General features: G+C 39.9%; 1 protein-coding gene across 1 annotated transcript in view; it reads right to left on the reverse strand.

The window, feature by feature from the left end:
* ppp1r14bb (protein phosphatase 1, regulatory (inhibitor) subunit 14Bb) overlaps positions 1-18,247 on the reverse strand; it is a 43,671-nt gene that overhangs the window by 2,970 nt on the left and 22,454 nt on the right. The window contains exons 2-3 of the mRNA XM_041779858.1: positions 217-300; positions 93-125 (exon numbers count right to left, since the gene is read on the reverse strand). Coding sequence (XP_041635792.1) covers positions 93-125; positions 217-300 — 117 coding nt within the window. The remainder of the gene's footprint in view (positions 1-92; positions 126-216; positions 301-18,247) is intronic.

Consider the following 18,247-nt stretch of genomic DNA (forward strand, 5'->3'; position numbering starts at 1 on the left):
CGGGGAAGGAAGGGGAACAAAGCGTATACATTAATGAAGATTCAGAAACAAAACTCCAAACAAATTATGGGGTATGAAAGAACAAAACTCACCTCAGTAGGTTTAAAACAGTCAACCAGAAGGTCCTGCAAAACGATACAAGAAAAACAATGAATAAACATTAAGACTTTAAAATGTCTGTGTCTTTAAATGCTTAAAGCCTAGATTTTATCCCACCTTGACCCTGGCTGCCCGTTCAACGTCACTGGGCATATCGAGCAGCTCGTCCACATCTATCTCGAGCTCTGGAATGGCCTCCTCCTGAAACACGCAGGAAAAAAAGTTCAGCTAAAGAAAACCAACCTGCTGAACACACACACACTGTACTGAATATTTTTTCAATGACATGGAAAGAAATCATAATCTTTTATTTTTAATCCTTGACTGTGTTTATGTTATGCAACTATGTGAAAATATTCCAGCAAAAACATTTCTGCCTCTCTGCATGGCGTGGTGCAGTGGCTGACTAGCGCCACCATCTCAACACTAGAGGGCAGTGTCTTTCTATCACACCACTTTTGTGTCTCTCACGCCACATGTGGCCGAGAAAAGAGAGAGACAAAGAAACCGGCAACATGAGGGTATTCTTAATGAGTATATTTAGTGGTTTAACACAGTAAAATAGAAAATAGTTTCATACAATAGTGCATTGTTTGTAAAATTTATAAAGCAAGCAAACCTAAAAAACACAAAACTTTCCATTAACCCTGAGAGTTGGGGGGAGACCGGGAACTGATCCCATGACCAGTGCTATGAAGACTATAGGCCAGTGATACTCAACATGTGGCTCTGGAGCCACATGTGGCTCTTTTGTGGTGATTTGTGGCTCTTTAATGTCTTCATTTGAAACAATATTCCAATTTTTTCCACTTCTTTTTGACACTTTTATCCTGCTTTTTGTAATTATTTCCCCCTTTTCACCCATTTAAGCTGCCTTTTGCTATTAAATACCACCTATTTTCCATTTTGCCCCTTCGTGATGTGTTTTGCCCATTTTTCCACCTTATCGCCCATTTTAGTCACTTTTCACTCGTTTTTTGCCACCATTTCGCCACTTTTTGACCTTTTTTCCCCCTTTTGCATTTTTTTTACCACTTCTCACTCATTTATGCCATTTTCTCCCCTTTTTAGCCACTTAACCCCCAGTGTTTGCCCCTTTTTCCACTTCTTTTTGTCCCTTTTCACCCGTTTTTGAAATTCTTATCCTGCTTTTTGCAATTTTTGCCCCTTTTGCCTGTTTTTGCCACTTCTCACCCATTAAGCCGCCTTTTGCAGTTAGATTCCACCTTTTTTTTCTGATTTTTGCCCATTTTAGTCACTTTTCATCAATTTTTCTCCATGTTTTTGCCACCAGTAACTAATTTTGTTGCCATTCCCCCCCGTTTTTGTCCCTTTTAGCCACTTCTTGCCCATTTAAGCTGCCCCTTGCCATCAAATGCCCATTTTTACCCATTTTCCCACCTTTTTTTTAGATTTTGCCCATTTTTCCCACCTTTTTCAGATTTTTGCCCATTTTTCCCACCTTTATTCAGAGTTTTGCCACTTTTTGACAGTTTTTTTTGCCAGATTTAACTTATTTTATGGTCAATTTTCACCCATTTTTGCCACATTCTGCCCTTTTTCGACGCATTTCTCCCAGTGTTTGCTGCTTTTTTGACCACTTCTGCCACCTTTATTTTAATTGCTATTTTCACCACTTACATTGTGGCTCTTGCAAATGTATTCTTCAACAATTTGGCTCTTTGGTTGAGCTGGGTTGAGGTACACTGCTATAGACACTGTATAAGGGTGCCTGCTCTACCGACTGAGCTGAACCATTCACTTTTTAAGCAAATAAAACAAAAAAAGCAGCACCTAATGAAAACCTGTGTGTGCATGAACACTGAAGAGGCTTTTAAGATGAATTTCAGCAGGACACTTGACTGCGGATATATTTTTCAACTAAAGGAAAAGCAGAATTCCCTGTTAGTTCTTCCTTCCCACCTCCCCCCTCTAACCACTTTCTTCTTTTGGGATTAATCTGTCACTTTATAGTAAGAGGTTAAAGCGTCTCCCTGCCTTTCTCCATTTCTCCATCTGTCTCTTTCAAGCACACTAGCTCAGTGTATTTTTCACCACTGGCAATATCACACACACACACTCTGGTACAAACACTCGTTTCCCCTCTTTTGCAGCTCAATTGCTACCCTATATTCATGTCATTCTCTAGGAATCTCTCCCTCGCTCCCGTCCTCCCCCTCGGTTAGAGTTGCCCACACCAGCTGTCTCTGCACCTGCCCAACTGCCCCCTGCACAAAGTCACAAATACACACTCTGATGCACACAGACGTGAAGAGACAGGCGCAGCATGCTCAGTGTGCACGTCCATGTGTGGCGTTAACTAAACGGTGGTTTTCTTTCAAGTGAGAAGTCCTCGACATCACACAGATCCTCTCTGTTACACACACCTCGCTCACACGTGGATTAAAGAATTAAAAAATGGGCATTAATAAATCTGAGCGAAATGTTGGGGTGTCAGTGTGTGTGGAAGGATTTAATTCAGAGCAGGACAGGCTGTGTGTGTGAGATAGAGACTGGAGGTGACAGACAGACTTACTGTCAGCAGTGCTGGAAAAATAACCCACACAAACACACACATGCACGGACACAGAAAAGTCGACTTGCAGACATGCTGTAAGCTGCAGCGCAGACAGAAAGCGTGCAAAAGACCTGACACACAAAAGCCTGGAATATGACAATGAAGCAGAAGAGGCACAAGAGATTCACAATGCTCGCACTTATTCATACACCCACACATAAGCTGGTATTGTGGAATTTTTAAATTAAAGTTCTGAAAGACAGACAGAAAGGTGCTCACACACTAAAATACACACATTTGGATGTCAGACATATTGAAACATTCACACACACCAGCACACTGGCAGTAAAGTCTGACACAAAGACTGATCTGCACAACATGTGGGCTCCACGTGGTGCGGCACAGAGGAAAAGAAAAAGGATGGAAAATAAGAGTTAAACAAAGAGATACTCAAGTCAGTCCTTCAGTATAACTTCAAGAGAGTGGTTTTTATCTGGCTTTCAACCAGGAGGTGAGCAATATATTCACTGAGTATACCTGACATATGGTGAGATCTATTAAATATTAGGGCTGGTAACGTTAATACTCATGATTAATCTGGAAACTTTAATGCAGGTGTGTCCAAACTATGGCCAAGGGCCAAATACGGCCCTTGGCCCAGTTTTAATTGGCCCACAAAAAAACTCTAAAACATAAATGAAAAAACTGGCCCACATTAGAACATGAAGCTTGTGCTTGACTGTGTATTTTATTTCTGTTTTCTTATTGACAGATTAATATTTTTGTGCCACCTTGGGGGCTCATCCAGGAAGAAAACACAAAAATATACTCGTCTGTCAATTAGAAGACACAAAAAATTAAAGTTTGTGAAGATGGTATGAATTACTTACTGTGCTAATTCTGTAAACAAACATTTTGACATGACAATTCATTGACATGCATCTTTTTGTGACTTAAAATCTTGACCTAAATTGGACTGGATTGGCTAACTTTGATGTCATAAAGGAGAGGTATATGGAAGTAGCCCCACCATCCTTTATCCTATCTTTGTTTACATGCTGGGGGTGAAGAAGTTGTGTGTTAGCAAAGATGCTAACAACACAGGATCAACAGTGGTTGTCAAGCTACAACAGCAACAACCAAGCGAACTAATGCAATCACTAAATGGACCAACAAAATCTGTGGATCCATCAACACGATGGGCTTAAAGGCAAGCAGTTTACATTCACCTTGCAGCTGAGGTTATTTTGTACCTGATGTGTATGCCTAACCCTATATATTTGAGATCAGCTGATCTTAAATAAGCTTTCATCAGCTGACAGCCACCTGATTCGCTCTAAGCAAGCTATTGGCTAATTCCACTCATGTTGCCATATGTAATCTGCTCTATCCTGACTATGCTTTGCTGCTTCCTCTGCAAGCTGCTTTAGCTACACTCCTCCACCCCAGCTCCTCCTCAACACTATATGTGGCTTAATCAATGCCATTCTGTTGTCCCTGATGCCTGCTCTGCTCTGGGTTTATTGCTGCTTCTCTCTCTGCCTCAGGCTTTCCTAGTAGGCACAGGCAAAGCGGGAATGTGTGCTGTCCCTGCATGATGCTTTCCACATAGGCTTGTGACAGAACAGCCACACCACCAAATGTGAATAACAGCAATAAGAGTAAATTAATAACTGCTTATACAGAGAAAAAATGTATAACGATAAATCATGTGTTTCTTGACAAAGTGGTCCTGAATGAACTAGTTTACAATCCTTGTACTTGTTTCATCTCAAATAAAAATAAATTAAATGGTAGTATTTTAGATGTATGATTAATCCAAGTGTATTTATGTTATCAACTTGATTATTTTTTAAAAAATCAATTATCAGCCCTTATTAAATAATTATAGTGTGACCACTGAGTACATAATTTCTGGAAGTTTTAAGGCATCATTTCTCCCACTGTCTCTTACTGCCTCTCTCACAGCACGCAGCACACTCCCCCACCCATCCAGAAAACTCTCTTCAGCACATGTGTATTTTTGTATTGGATGAGGAGGGAGGAGAGACCACGAAAGTGGAAAAAGTAAACAAACAAAGCCAAGTTAGTGAGTACTAAGAGGCTACAGTTTGAGATAGAGACGAAAAGATTTGTTTTTTGTAAGAAAACAACACGGTATCGGTCATCGACCAGGAATTTCAAAAGGAAGATGTCAAAAACAGCGGTAATCTGGAAATTGTGCCGCAAGACTATTGCTGCAAAAGGTAGTACTACCACAATGTGTTTCACCACCTGAAATGCCATCCACTACAAAACAAAAAATACCTTAAACTTCAATCACCTACATCTCCGCCCACACCACATAAAACGTATAAGGAACAACACTCAAAGCAATTTATCCTGGCCTCTTCGTTTGCTCAATTGATCCTATACGAAGAAAAAGTCAAAATGGTAAGAGATGGCAGCAGTAACACAACATATTGCATTGTTGAAAAGCCGGGATTTAAAAGTCTTACAGAGACACTCACCCTTACGTATGATATACCTGATTTTTTTTTTTTGAAAAATTGTGATAATAGTTTTAGGCAGTATACTAAACTGAGTCCTCAATTCAAATTTCCATCTATATCCCTTCTTAGTATGTCTAAGGCGTACCCACATGGTCTGTGTATTGCACTGATTGCAGTTTATTCAAGCAAAAAGTGTAAGAGATACCCACTGGATTCTACCTAATCCAGCTTACTTCGACAAACTGTTCAAATCAACGAGGGGGGAAGGGAATGCCTGCAGGAAGGAAGGTAAGAGGTTAAAGAGCACATCGAAAAAGAGGGAGCAGCTGAGTGGAGCAGCCTGAGAGGGGAGAGAGAAAGAGAGAGAGAGAGGAGGGAGGGAGCGATGTCAGAAAAAGGCCGGAAGACAGGCTTCAGAGAAGAGACACAAAGAAGGCAGGGAATCACGAGGGAGGATTCCAAAACAATCCACCAGACTGACTTAGTGAACCAGTCTGAGTCTGGAGGGGGTTTCACTGTTGGCTGCAGATGTGTTCAACAATGAAAGGTGGATACAAGATGTTGGCACAAGCTGTAGGGTGCCAAACAAAGCAGTGCAGTGTGGAACAATAGCCAGGGGTTTGCAGGTACACAACTGCAAAGATGGTTTATCATGGATCAGGATTTTTTTTTTTCTCAGAACATCCAAAAAGAATCTGCAGTTTGGGTGTTTGGCTCACTGAATGGGAATTTAATAATGAAGCATGTTCAAGGAATAAAAACACCTCCAGGAGTAGAGGTGTATGAATGAGAGCCGTTGATTCAAAGACTCTCAAGGATGGAAGGCTGTACAATTCTTCTCTATCTCTCTAAAGTGTTAAACTTTAAGTTAAGATCTGATGGTCTGTATGAGTCAATATCTTTGAGTTCATCACTGATTTTTAGTATCACAAAATTGGTAATATCAAACCATTGTACATCACCGTCATAACTAATAGGACATGGCTTAACTGAGCAAAAGCTGCCATGCCACTAACCAATCAGATTATTTGGTCAGATCACTTTAAATGCCAAAGTCAACGCAGTACAATTGAGTGCATTGTCTTGATATTTGTTGAGGCTGGCTCCAGAAGGGAAGGAATCCTCAAATTAAAATGTCAATTTTCACACCAGAAATAAAAAAAGTTTAAAGCCCAGCTCCAGAAACAGTTTTGGTGCAAATGGCTAAATGTTCTAGTGGTTTAAACTGTACACGGCAACTTAAATTTGATAATGCATTCATTTCAATGTATAGTAGATAATATTGTGCATAAATCTGCCTAATTAGGGGCCTGAATGTTTGACTGATTAAAAGGTTTGTTGAAGCTTTTTCCATGAGGCTGAAGACAGCCATCAATTCAACTTTTTGCCAGTTACTAAAGCGACTAAAGTTGAATGTCTACAATGGCGACTGCCATCATTCAGCTTCAAAAACCTCCAACATAATTGAAGATACACTGATGAATTTGCCATGCGGTGCATTGATCTCTTATTTTTCGGCCCATAAAATCAATTTGCTTCTTCTTTGCAACAACAGCAGCCTAAATAGTGATGATGTACGTTATAGCTGCTGCTAGCAAATGCTGTTACAGTAAAGCATAATACATAATGAACTGGAAAAGCACTCGGAGAGCGCCGACCTTCGCCGTTAGCCCTATCTCACAATAGTGAAGAATCCTTTAAAAAATTGCTGGATCCAGACGGTGATCCCGATCACTCCCAAAATCTGATCAGTTCTTCCTTATGCCATTTCTGACATTCCTGAAAATTCATCAAAATCCGTCCAAACTTTTTGAGATATGTGTCTAACAAACAAACTAACGAACAAACCCACCCGCTCACACTGCCTCTCAATACGATATGCACTGCAATACACACTAATTTTGGCTAATTACCATGTCCTACACTAAGGCCCCGTCCACACGGAGATGAATTCAGGAGTATATGCCAAAGTTTTTTGTCATATCGGCGTTTTGGGTAAAACGATACTTTCTGAAAAAAATCCATAAACAACTACTGTTTCGTTTCTGTGTGTCAACCGCATCTTTCTTGAGACGATTCATCACACCTAGCATAGCTCTCTTAAGACGCCCGTGCGGGTCCGACCAAAACAACTATGGCAGATTACAGGGTTGTGTTCGTGCTGCAGAAGCTACTGAGCTTTTTATGGCTTTTACAGCAAAATCTGATGCTCCTTTACCACCTGCGCGAAACGCCCACACCAGATGTTCTTTAATCCAACAAGAGAACAACCAAAAGGGCAACTAGAAGAAAGTTTGTGTCAGTTTTCTGTGATCTTCTTCTCTCGTTTGGTGCATTTCCGTGGCAGCGTTACAGCGCCACGTACAGGACAAGACCTAAATCTCTTCTGCCAATGCCAAACAATTTTTTTTTTTTTTTTGCTGTTTCTGTTGACTCTAATTTTGAGCTTCTGTTACCCCCAGGTGCCTGATACTCAGTGGTGAGTCCAAATTTTGCCTACAACAGTTGGATTGTAGGGTCAAAGCGTGGAGAATGCTATTCTGATGCTGCACCGATTGAGTAACATCTTTAGGTGAGATGGTGTGGGGGGCATCTACCTCACTGGAAAAAAAAGACTTGTCATCAATGGAGGCAATCTCAATGCAGAGAGAGATATCGGGATGAGATTCTGCAGCCAGTGACAATCCCATATCTCCGCAGTCTGGAACTGAAATCTGTCCTCCAAGATGGCAATGCTCGCCCCCACAGAGCAGATTCAACAGAGACTAACTCCAGACTTTTGGAGTGGGGAGGTTGGAATGGCCTGCCAGGAGTCCTGACCTCAACCCGATTGAACATTTGTGGGATCAGCTTGGGAGTGCTGGTCATTCCAGAGTGACCAACACAACCACAATGGCTGACTTCTGATAATGCTGGTTGAAGAATGGGATGCCATGGTTCTTCCACACACTGAGGCTCCTGTTTGTGAAATTGTTATTATGTCTTGTTTCTTAGGACTTCAGTTATCAATCCACCAAACAAGGGTCAATGGCAGAATCAGCTGTTTGACATTGGCAGATTTTTAATGCGCACAACCTACATACTCAGCTCTGCTGCTCATCCCGCAAATGCATGATCCTTACAAATGTGGCGACATTTAAAAGGGGAATAAACAGACTTTATTGCCAAGAAGTATTGCTACAGAAAAAGTTATAACCTGTATATTTTTCAAGTCCTCTGTCATTATTGGAGGGGGTCTGTATTGTTTAATAGGCTACTGATTTAGACATAAAAGAAAAATTTGCATTCACTACAGTGGAAAACATTTTTTTGACTGTCTTTTGTTGGTCATCAATCTCTGGGTACAGCGCAGACTAATCTTTCTAAGCTGTCACCTAACTAATCAAACTGACACTAAAAAACTGTACATACACTCTATTTTTCTCTACATGGTACTGAAGTTTAACGCCACTCTTCCTGACAAGCTTGCAAATCTGATTTAGATGCCATCACAATACGACAGAGACCGAGAAAGAGCAACAGACAGGCTGTCCGTCTGTCTGGAGGCTTCCTGCAGAACAGAGCAGAATTAAATGTGACAGTATGGGAGCAAAGTTGTGCGAATACGTGTGTGGAGAGGTCGTAGTACTATCACTCTCACAGCGGGCTGTGAAGCAACTGCAGGCTTGGACAGATCAAATGCCAGATACATCTCCCTCACTGGAATAACATAAGCTTCACGCACACAAGCGCACACACTCACACAAGTAGGTCATTGCCCTCATATTGCAACAAAAAGCTAACGTTGCTACTGTAAACTCCCCTGGAAAGGGAAGTGATGAAGTCAGGGTTATTCCAGGCAAAGAGTTTAAAAAATCACCATGTTTAACTTTTTCGACTTGATTTCACGCCACTCTAAGTGACCTCAAATCTGATCTAACCTTCCAACAGTGTGACGGTGATCACTTGTAGCTACTTGGATTCACATAACACAGTTACAGGATACACACAGTGAAGGATGCAGATATAAAGAGAAAAAGGGATGCATGCTGAAAAATCCCCTACAGTCAGCTGATAAATGATGATATGAAATAGAAATAGATGCATGGCTAATGACACCATGACACATATGAGTGTAATAAGGCGGATATTAGCCGGTGCCTTATCGCTATGAGATGCTACATGTGCAAGTAGGTCATGGAGGCCACCTACATGGATTACACAGCATGTCTCCTAGAGATAATACATAACACATCTGACTCCTGTGATAGAATTGGTGTGTGTGTGGGAGTGTGAGCTTGCATAAAGAATAACAGAGAAGTTCATCAGAAAGTGGGTAGAGTGAAAAAGAGCTACTTTTGCTTTTTACCTGCCTCCAAAACAAACAGGATAAAAATAGTCACACTTCAGGATGGCCGATCGCCCGTTTTGCTACAAAGACAAAAACAATGTTTTGGCTTATGCAGGGAGGAAGGAGGAAGCTGGACACAAAGGGAAGTGATGGAGATGGAGGAAGAGGAAGAAGTAGGAAAAGTAAGCCTCGTGGCCTCAACAACAACTCCATTCACTCTGATTTCCGTGTCTGTGCTTGTTATGACTGAATAAACTCCACTCTGTCATACGTCAGTCGCTCTTTCTTTTATGTCCTGTGCTTGTTACTTCTTCTCTCTGAATAGTTGTGGAGAGACATGTGATCTGCATGTTACGTGGAGCTCATTTCACACTGCTCCACTGCCTTTCCTTTTCACTTCTCTCTGTATTGAGGTCAACAGGAAAGTGTTTTTGCTGTTTTTTTTATGTGTGTGTGTGTTTGGTTTACAGAGAGGCTAAGTGAGTGAGTGTTTCTGCGTGGGCTCCATTAAAACTATTACCCAGGGCTGGTTGACTTGGCAGAATGACACAGGTACAGAATATGTGCAAACGCTGACTATGAAAAGTTACAGACTCACATAACCACTCAGTGCAGGCATAGCTGGGATGGTTGGACTGTTAGTGTGTAGGGAACATAGCGCTCAGTGTCACGTTTTTTTTTGATTGGCTTGAATCGATTTGTCAACAGTTTATATTAAAGACAACCCAAGCACCTCTAAAGGAGAGAACATTGTTTGGCTTTTAATCATCTTTGTCTAATGGTGCAAATCAAAAGTCCTGAGCTATAAATCATTCATCCCTTTGCCAACACTTACAGCTCAGCTGTTGTAATGAGTTGTGATTGTGTAAAAGGATTATTGGTGCATCAGACAGAGAGAACACTGACTCATCCATGGAGGTGTGCTGGAGGGCAGGACGAGACAAACAGGAGGGCAGAGGAGCAGAGCTAAAGGCAAATGAAAAGAAAACACGCTGATGAAGTTGAAGGAAGTGTACCAGGTCTGATAACATCTAAAAACAGGAAGGAGAAGAAACAGCAGCTCTTGGAATTTTAAAGTTTAAACAAGTTTGTTAAGGGTTAGAATAATGTAAGGTTAATACATTTAGCTCAGTTTGTGTGATGCTATTAATGAAAAGCTGGTGCCAAAATTTAATTTAAAACAGTGGCTTTAAACAGATTTTCCTGCCAATTCAAGTACACTGGCAAAAGAGGAAGTTGGCAGCACTATAAAAAAGAAGGAAGAAAGCACAGTTAAAGCAGTGATAAGAAGTTCGGGAAGCAAAGAGGTGAAACAAATTACAGTAAATGAATGCATCAATGCTGTACTTCCTTTTTGGGGCCTTTAAAATGTTGTAGTTAAGCCGGTATCATATCCCAACTAAACATGACTGCTATGACTGTATTTCTGTGGGGAGAATCACACAGGAGGGCAAGCTTCTGCAGATGGACTAGGGCTTTGGTTCCAGATCTGGGGTCCAGGCCTCTTTGGGGGCAAATTTCAAGGTTTTTCTTGAAAATCAACAAATCATCTCTATTATCATTTTTTCAAGAGTGGCCCTAATAGACTACTATAATAATGAATATTTTAGATCTTTTGTCAAGAACAAGTGTATGTAGACCTATCATGATGGAACTTTGTAAATGAAAATATTCAAAATTGGTGTTGTCTTTTTAAAAGTCCTGGGGGTTTAGCTTTTCTTAGACACAAGTGGGGTGGGAAGATTGGGGGGGGGCTCAGGAAAAAGGTCGGGGACCACTAGACTAGGACACGCTAGTGATGTTCCTAGACAAATAATTTCCAATCCAAATAAAGGCTAGTTAAAGTCCTGTTTAGCTGACTAGTGTAAAAGAAATCTGAAAATTGCCAAAAGAAAAAAAAAAAAAAAAAAAAAAAAACTTCTAAAAAATGACTAGCGGTGATGAATGAAATCTCTGCCTTTACTGACATGTAGTATGGATAAACCTCACCCTTACAACAGCATTACACAATCATCAAACAGTCATCCCAATTACAATTGTGCTTGGCACTCCTTGACGTCTCCAACAACAAAACAGCCGCAACCCCACTGCATGACCAGCCTTTTTTAAAAAACACTGGAAAAACCCTGATGGAGAAACCCTTACCTCCAAGAAAACCCACATAAACTCCCTTACGCTAGTCTAAAGCCAAGCAGATTCTCTAATCTTTAACCCATGCAAAGCTGGTCTACAGAGTGTGGCTAAAATTAGCAGTGCTAGTACCTCCGGCCTTCAATTCTCTTTGCAGGTAAACGTCCGCATTCCTGAGCTGAATTTTGCTGCTCTTTGCTTTGGTTCTGTCTGAGTATAATCCGACATTGATTATACTTACATCTTCATTCTCATTTCACAATCAAAATAACTCCACTTTTCCTATGGAATGCTTTCAATGCTGTAAGCTAGTTAGTTTATGTCAGTAAAGAGCACTGAGGCAAGGCAGCAAGTGGTGGACTAAGATGATTTTTTTTTTTTTACCTTAGTGATGCGTGATATTGGATTTTTTGTGTTATCAAAATATGCCATTATTTACAAATTAAAGGTACGATGCTGTTCAGTATGGATGTTGCAGTGAATATTACGGTGTTTCAAAAAAAACTTCAAAAAAATTCAGTTTCGTTGTCATTTGACTGTTATGACTTTCCTCATTTTTTAAATATAGCTATGTTCAGCTATTTCTATGATTTTTCAGCCGTTGAATGCAATTTTCAGCTACTTTTAGGCCAAAATAATCTATTTTCATGTTATTTTCAGCTATTGTAAGGCTACTTTCAGCTATTTTTAAGCTATTTGCAGCTTTTCAGGCTACTTTCAGCTATTTTTATCCTTTTTTGAGCTATCGAATGCCATTTTCAGCTACTTGTATGCCATTTTTATGCTATTTTCAGCAAATTTTGTATTTTTGGCTATTTTCAGCAGTTCTTCCACAATTTCTCAGCATCCCCACACAATTTCAGCTGAAATTGTAATGTTGATCTAGTGTTTTTCTGCTCTTTTGGCTGACTTCATTCATCAGTATGTTATGTAAAGGTGCTCACATAACAGGTGAGTTGCATAAGTCAAGGTTTATTGTTGATGAGATAGTATCTTGCAACCATCATCCAAGAGTGCAGGTGTTCAGGATAAGAGCAGCAGCAAAAAGCTTAAAGGGATAAAACAGTGGTATATGGAGCTTGATCTTCAATATGAGAAATAGTAAGTATGCATGAGATTCTTCACAAAATAAAACATGGTGAGGTGGCCCACCCAAGTATTGCCAACGTGTGGGAAACACTGCATTAATCTTTGGTTAATTAGAAATCATCATTTTTATTATATTGGTGTCCTGTAATGTGCTAGCTAACACAGTGTCACTGTTTCATAGTGTATCATTATTGTGGGCTATGTAGTGTGTATTAAATAGGTAATCATTCTGCATTTTAGTGAGATTTACTTTGCAATAACCCGCCCTAAAAAAGTAATCACTCAAGTTCAGAATGGAGGTGGCTTCAGAATGAAACATGCCTCTGCAGATTTCCAGAGAGCTGTTTGACAGGTAACTGCAGCTCCCAACGACTCACAGATGAGCCGATAAACCTGTCTCAGCGCTCAAAATCACACAGCACTTGCACGTGAAGGCCTGTTTATTAATGCAACACTGGCTGATTGAGCAAGACAGAATATGCAGTTTGAGCCAACCCCAAAAAAGGACTTCAAGATTCAGATTCCTGTCAAAACAGGACAATATATTCAGTCATGAGCTGAAAATCCTTTGTGATTGATCTGCTCGTTTGGTTTAATGTCATCTGATTAACAAAGATAAAAACATGTTCACAAAAAGACTGTGAGGCAGGCATGGAAGTGGAAAAACACTGGGCTTGAACCCGCTTCCTGTCATGCTCTCCCTCTGTCTCTTAATCTTTGATGCCCTTCCTCTCTGGTTGCCATTACCTCTCTGCTGCTCTCGTATAAATCACCCGTCAGAGAGTCTGTAATAGGGCTCTTCGTAGTGTAAGGGCCACCTTGCTGAGGGCATGGTACCACTTATGATAGAATATGAGCGACAGTGGAGTCGCAGAGGGGTCAACAGGAGTGTAAGGATTAGGGATGGATTGTGTCACTCATCGCCTGCTGCTTTCCATCTCCTCTCTGCCCCCAGCTGTCTCACATGATTGCTTATCAGGTATCTGCAGCTCCTTCAATAACAGACATTGTTGGGTTTTTTTCTCCAGCACCTCTTTTTCTTCCTACCATGGCCAGCCTGGGGCACAGAGTGTGACCCCAGGAAGTAGGCTTTCCCCCCTTAAAAGTTGGTATTTATTCCCTTAAGCACAGAAAGGGTTAATGCAGCTACTTCCTGTCTGGTCATGTGACCTTTGGAGACAACGAGGGGAGGGGATTGAATGATATCTGTGGGAAGAGCCTGGCTCAGTGTGTGAGAAAATATGTAAGAGTTAACAAAAACACTTTTAATAATGTAGAGGAGGCAGAATGACATTAGCATTGATGTCCATGTCTGTGTGTTATTCTCAAAGGTGACTGGCTGCTGTAATGAATATGTGACCTCATACACACATAACCACAAGCATTCAAAATCAATCAAATATATTTAATACAGTTTAAAACATGCATGCAGCATTTTCTGTTTCATTTCTAGTGCACCTTCTCTTTGTGTGTGTCCATGTGCATGTGTTGATCTTCATCTAATCAGTTGGATGTACTTCCTCCCAGGAAGTAAATGATGTCCTGTTTTGGATGATAGAGGAAAAAAGCTGCTCTTTAGAGCTGCTTACAGCCTGAATACAACACCTAATCTCAGAGCTTTATCATCTATATTAAATATACTTTTAAACTTGCAGTGAAAATCAAAATTCATATTATTTTAGTTCAACTCCAGAAGAAAAATGCTAAAAAAAAAAAGGTCATCTCTGTATGCACCCCTGTGGAAGTAGGGATACACTAAGCTCCATTATGTTTCTGTTGTGTTAAAAACACGTCTTAAAACAACACTACTTCCTAGCAGGGCCTCCATATGTTTTGCCTCTGCAGCCCTGTCAGCCTTCCTGCTATCTCTCTCCAGATAAAGCAGCCAACGGCCCTGTCATGTAAAGTAAAAGGAAGCAGAGCCTCCAGAGTGTGCTGCCTGTGATGTGGGCATGCTATTGTGTCCCAGTGCTGTGTGGGCCGTTCCTGAGCTGTTGCAGGAGAAAGCCGACGCGGGTTCACATGATATAACTTTATATGATCCGGGAAACATTGACATCTATGATTAGGGTGGAAACATGGTAATTTAGGTGGTTCTTCATCTGTAATTAAGAGACAGTAAAGCCCAGTTCAGACCAAAGATTTGTGATGAGATGGGTTGAAACTTCTGCAATGTTTTAAAAGCTGACCAGTTCACACTGCTGCAGTAACAGGAGACTTCGCAACATTTCCATACAAACATCTCTCAACATTACACATTTTAAAGTGATTCATTTCTTTAGTTGCTGAAAAATAAATCTGTTCTACATTAGGGACAGTACTGAAATTCACTGTTTTTGTGCAGTCATGATCACATTTGTATCATATATGGATGAGAAAGAATGATTCATCACTAAATCCTCTTGTCATCAGCATCATGGGGGGCAGCACAAATATACGGCACATATAAACACAAGATTGCTTTGCTAGCTTAGTTTTGAGATTCTTATGCATTAGCTCATATAGCGCCACAGCTGATGAAGTAGACAGGAGTGTTTACAGGCTGAAGTTTCCATGTAAATAATTTTTAAAAAGCCTTTCAAAACAAGATTTCAATATTCTGTTTATCTGCTTGCTAAGTCCTACATCAGCTGTCTGCAACTTGTCGACCCGGCGTCATCAGATGGCTTGATTTGCTGCGATGACCCGGTTTGGACAGCTGCAACCATTACCATCAATGTTTGAAACAATCTAGTCACACTGAAAATGTTTGGTCTGAACTGGGCTTCACATGCAACCTTATTTCCAATAAAGTTGGGACACTGTCTGAAATTTATTTTAAAAAAGACATGCAAACATTGAAATATTTAGTCTAAAGTAGCAAAAAGATCATAATAAAATGATAAAAAAAAGAAATATGAAGATTTTTGAAAGTCAGATAATTACTTTGAAGTTGACGCTAGAAAAGTTTCTCAAAAAAGCTGGTACAGGACCATGTTTACCACAAGGCTCTTAAATCTTACTTTACACTTCGTAATGCAGCAAATATTTTCAGCGGGGGAGAATTAGGCTGCTTCTAACCCAATGTCATCACAGGGCCAAAAAACACAACCAACCAATTCTGATCGTTCAGTATTTATGTACTTTAGACCAAGGGGTTCCCAACTTTCAGCCCTGACCCCCCAAATAACACCTTACCTGGGGGCGGTTAACGTGTATGATGTTGCACGAAGCATCATGTGCAAATTTGAGAACGTTTTTGTACATATTACTGACATCTAAGCACAAGTCTCACTTGATAGCATGTTTTTATTTTAAACTGAACTCATTCAATATTATTTTTTACAATAGACCACTTTAAATCATATCAAATTCCTCTTTTTTTCATCAGAAAGCAATTTTATAATGACAACAATTACTTTTAGACTGTTGCATTATTTCCCAGTGTTATGGATTGACTAGGCCTCTCTGTTGTGTTACTTGAATGTTGCTTCAGAGGTTTCAACAGGTGTTTTCTTTTAGTGTGTCCCAGCTTTTCCAGTCATTTGCAGGTGTCCCAACTTTTTTTTTGCAACATGATGCTAGTATAAACTTCAATATGGGCATGTAATTTAAAAAAATGTAATTTCCTTCCTTCTAAATGACATAACATAGAAATGGGGTTTGCATATGTAGCAATAGTAGAGATGAAGGTTATAAAAGGGTAAGTGGGAATGGCTTGCTGTAAAGTTGCACACACACACACACCCACACACCCACACACACACACACACACACACACACACCAAAAACCATGTTGCTCAAAGAATCTATTTGAAAAGTTAAAATGAATGTCACCCAACCTTGCTGCCCACAGTCACAGCCCTCTGTACGGATGAATGATTCACACATCGGCTTGTTTGGTCTGACTGAACGGTTGAGTGGTTTCTGTGTGTCGACTGGACATGTCTGTGCTGCAGAATCTCTCGGGGGAGAACACTGCTGGTTCCTCAGGGTCACGACCAGCCTCAGGAAGACTTGTACTGGCAACCACGCAGAGATGACGGGGCAGGAGCTCAGACTCTGGATCACGGTTACCAACACGTACATGAGGGCAAGGGTTCGCCTCAGCTGGGCACAATGTCACCCTGTTTTTAGATTTTTTAAATATTTTTAAAATATAATTTATCTTTTTATGATAGCAGTTTCTCTTTTATTTATCACTTTGCATTCTCTCAACAGCAAACTGTCAGTCATGCTAAACACATTCGAAACCACAGCAGCTTACTGGAGTTGATAAATGGGAATGATAATCTGAAACTGCTACCATCACTGAGAGTGGGAGGCTAAAGAAAGGAGCCAACTACACAAACTCAAACTAAAGTCATACATCAGTACTGTTGTGATTGACAGGTAAACTGATGACAGAAATGCAAAAGGATAAGTTGGCACCAAAAATGGAAACAGAAAAAAAAAAACAGAATAAAGAAATGTGCAGTTGGGAAAAAAATCATATGAATTCCTGCTAGATGCAAACTTTTGCACATTTTTTTTTTTAATTTTAGTACAAAAATGCTTCATGAAAAATACAAGCTAATTTTGACTTTGATGGCTGCTAAACATTTAAAGTACAAAAAGTAGGGACAGGACAATGTTTACCATTGTGTAGCATCCCCTCTGAGTCTCATGAAGTAGATAGGGATGCATGTTATTGGATTTTTGCTTATATCCTATACGAGGATATTTCCAAACTCATATTAGCTGTACAATAAATTTCCTTTTCCTTTTACTAGGACACCTGAAAACGTACAAGACAAACATTTGATTCTAGCATTAATAATCTTTTTTTTCCAGATGTAGGCATCCAGTGATAAAAGTAAGCCATTTCTATTACATGTTAAAAACATGTTATGGTCTTAATTAAGAGCACTGTAACGACCTGCTGACATAGTGAGCTCTGCAGAGCGCTGATTAAAAATGTGACCCTTTAAATGGAGCTCGTATTTTTAGATTTCGATTTATTTTCCTAAATATGACAATAAATACGAACTAGAGCTGAACGATTTGTGAAAATAATCTAATTGCAATATTCTTCCCCAATATTGCGTTTTGATATGGATCTTTTCCTTAAGTTTCTCACCTTGTCTATTTTCTAATAAACACAAGCAATAAATCATGCTGAATTACAAACAGCACAATATTTGAAAAAAAAAGCTAACTGTGATGATTTTGACTTGTATTGCAAATTGGATATGAATTGTATTGAAGGGAGTGATACATTTCATGTTATTCTCATATTTAATATAAAAAAAGTACAAAAAATAAGAAAGTACGGTTTTTTATACTATTCCAAAAAATTTGGCACTTTAATTATTTTATTTTATATTTAATACATAACTAACCTGGCACGCCAGATGAATGTGTGAAACACATCCATCTGGAAAACCACTCATAGACAGTGTTTGGGAAAGGGCAGAGCCTTTAAAAAAAAAAAAAAACTCAGAGAGTGCTTGGATGAATGTTTTGTCTGTCACATCTTTACAGGCCAATCAGAGCAACAAAACACGCGACGTAGCCGCTACCAAGCTGCGTGCCTGCACTCCTACCGAAGAAATAAACTCCATAAAGTCG

Source organism: Cheilinus undulatus, linkage group 22 (genome assembly GCF_018320785.1).
Source record: "Cheilinus undulatus linkage group 22, ASM1832078v1, whole genome shotgun sequence".
Classification (NCBI taxonomy): Eukaryota; Metazoa; Chordata; class Actinopteri; order Labriformes; family Labridae; genus Cheilinus; species Cheilinus undulatus.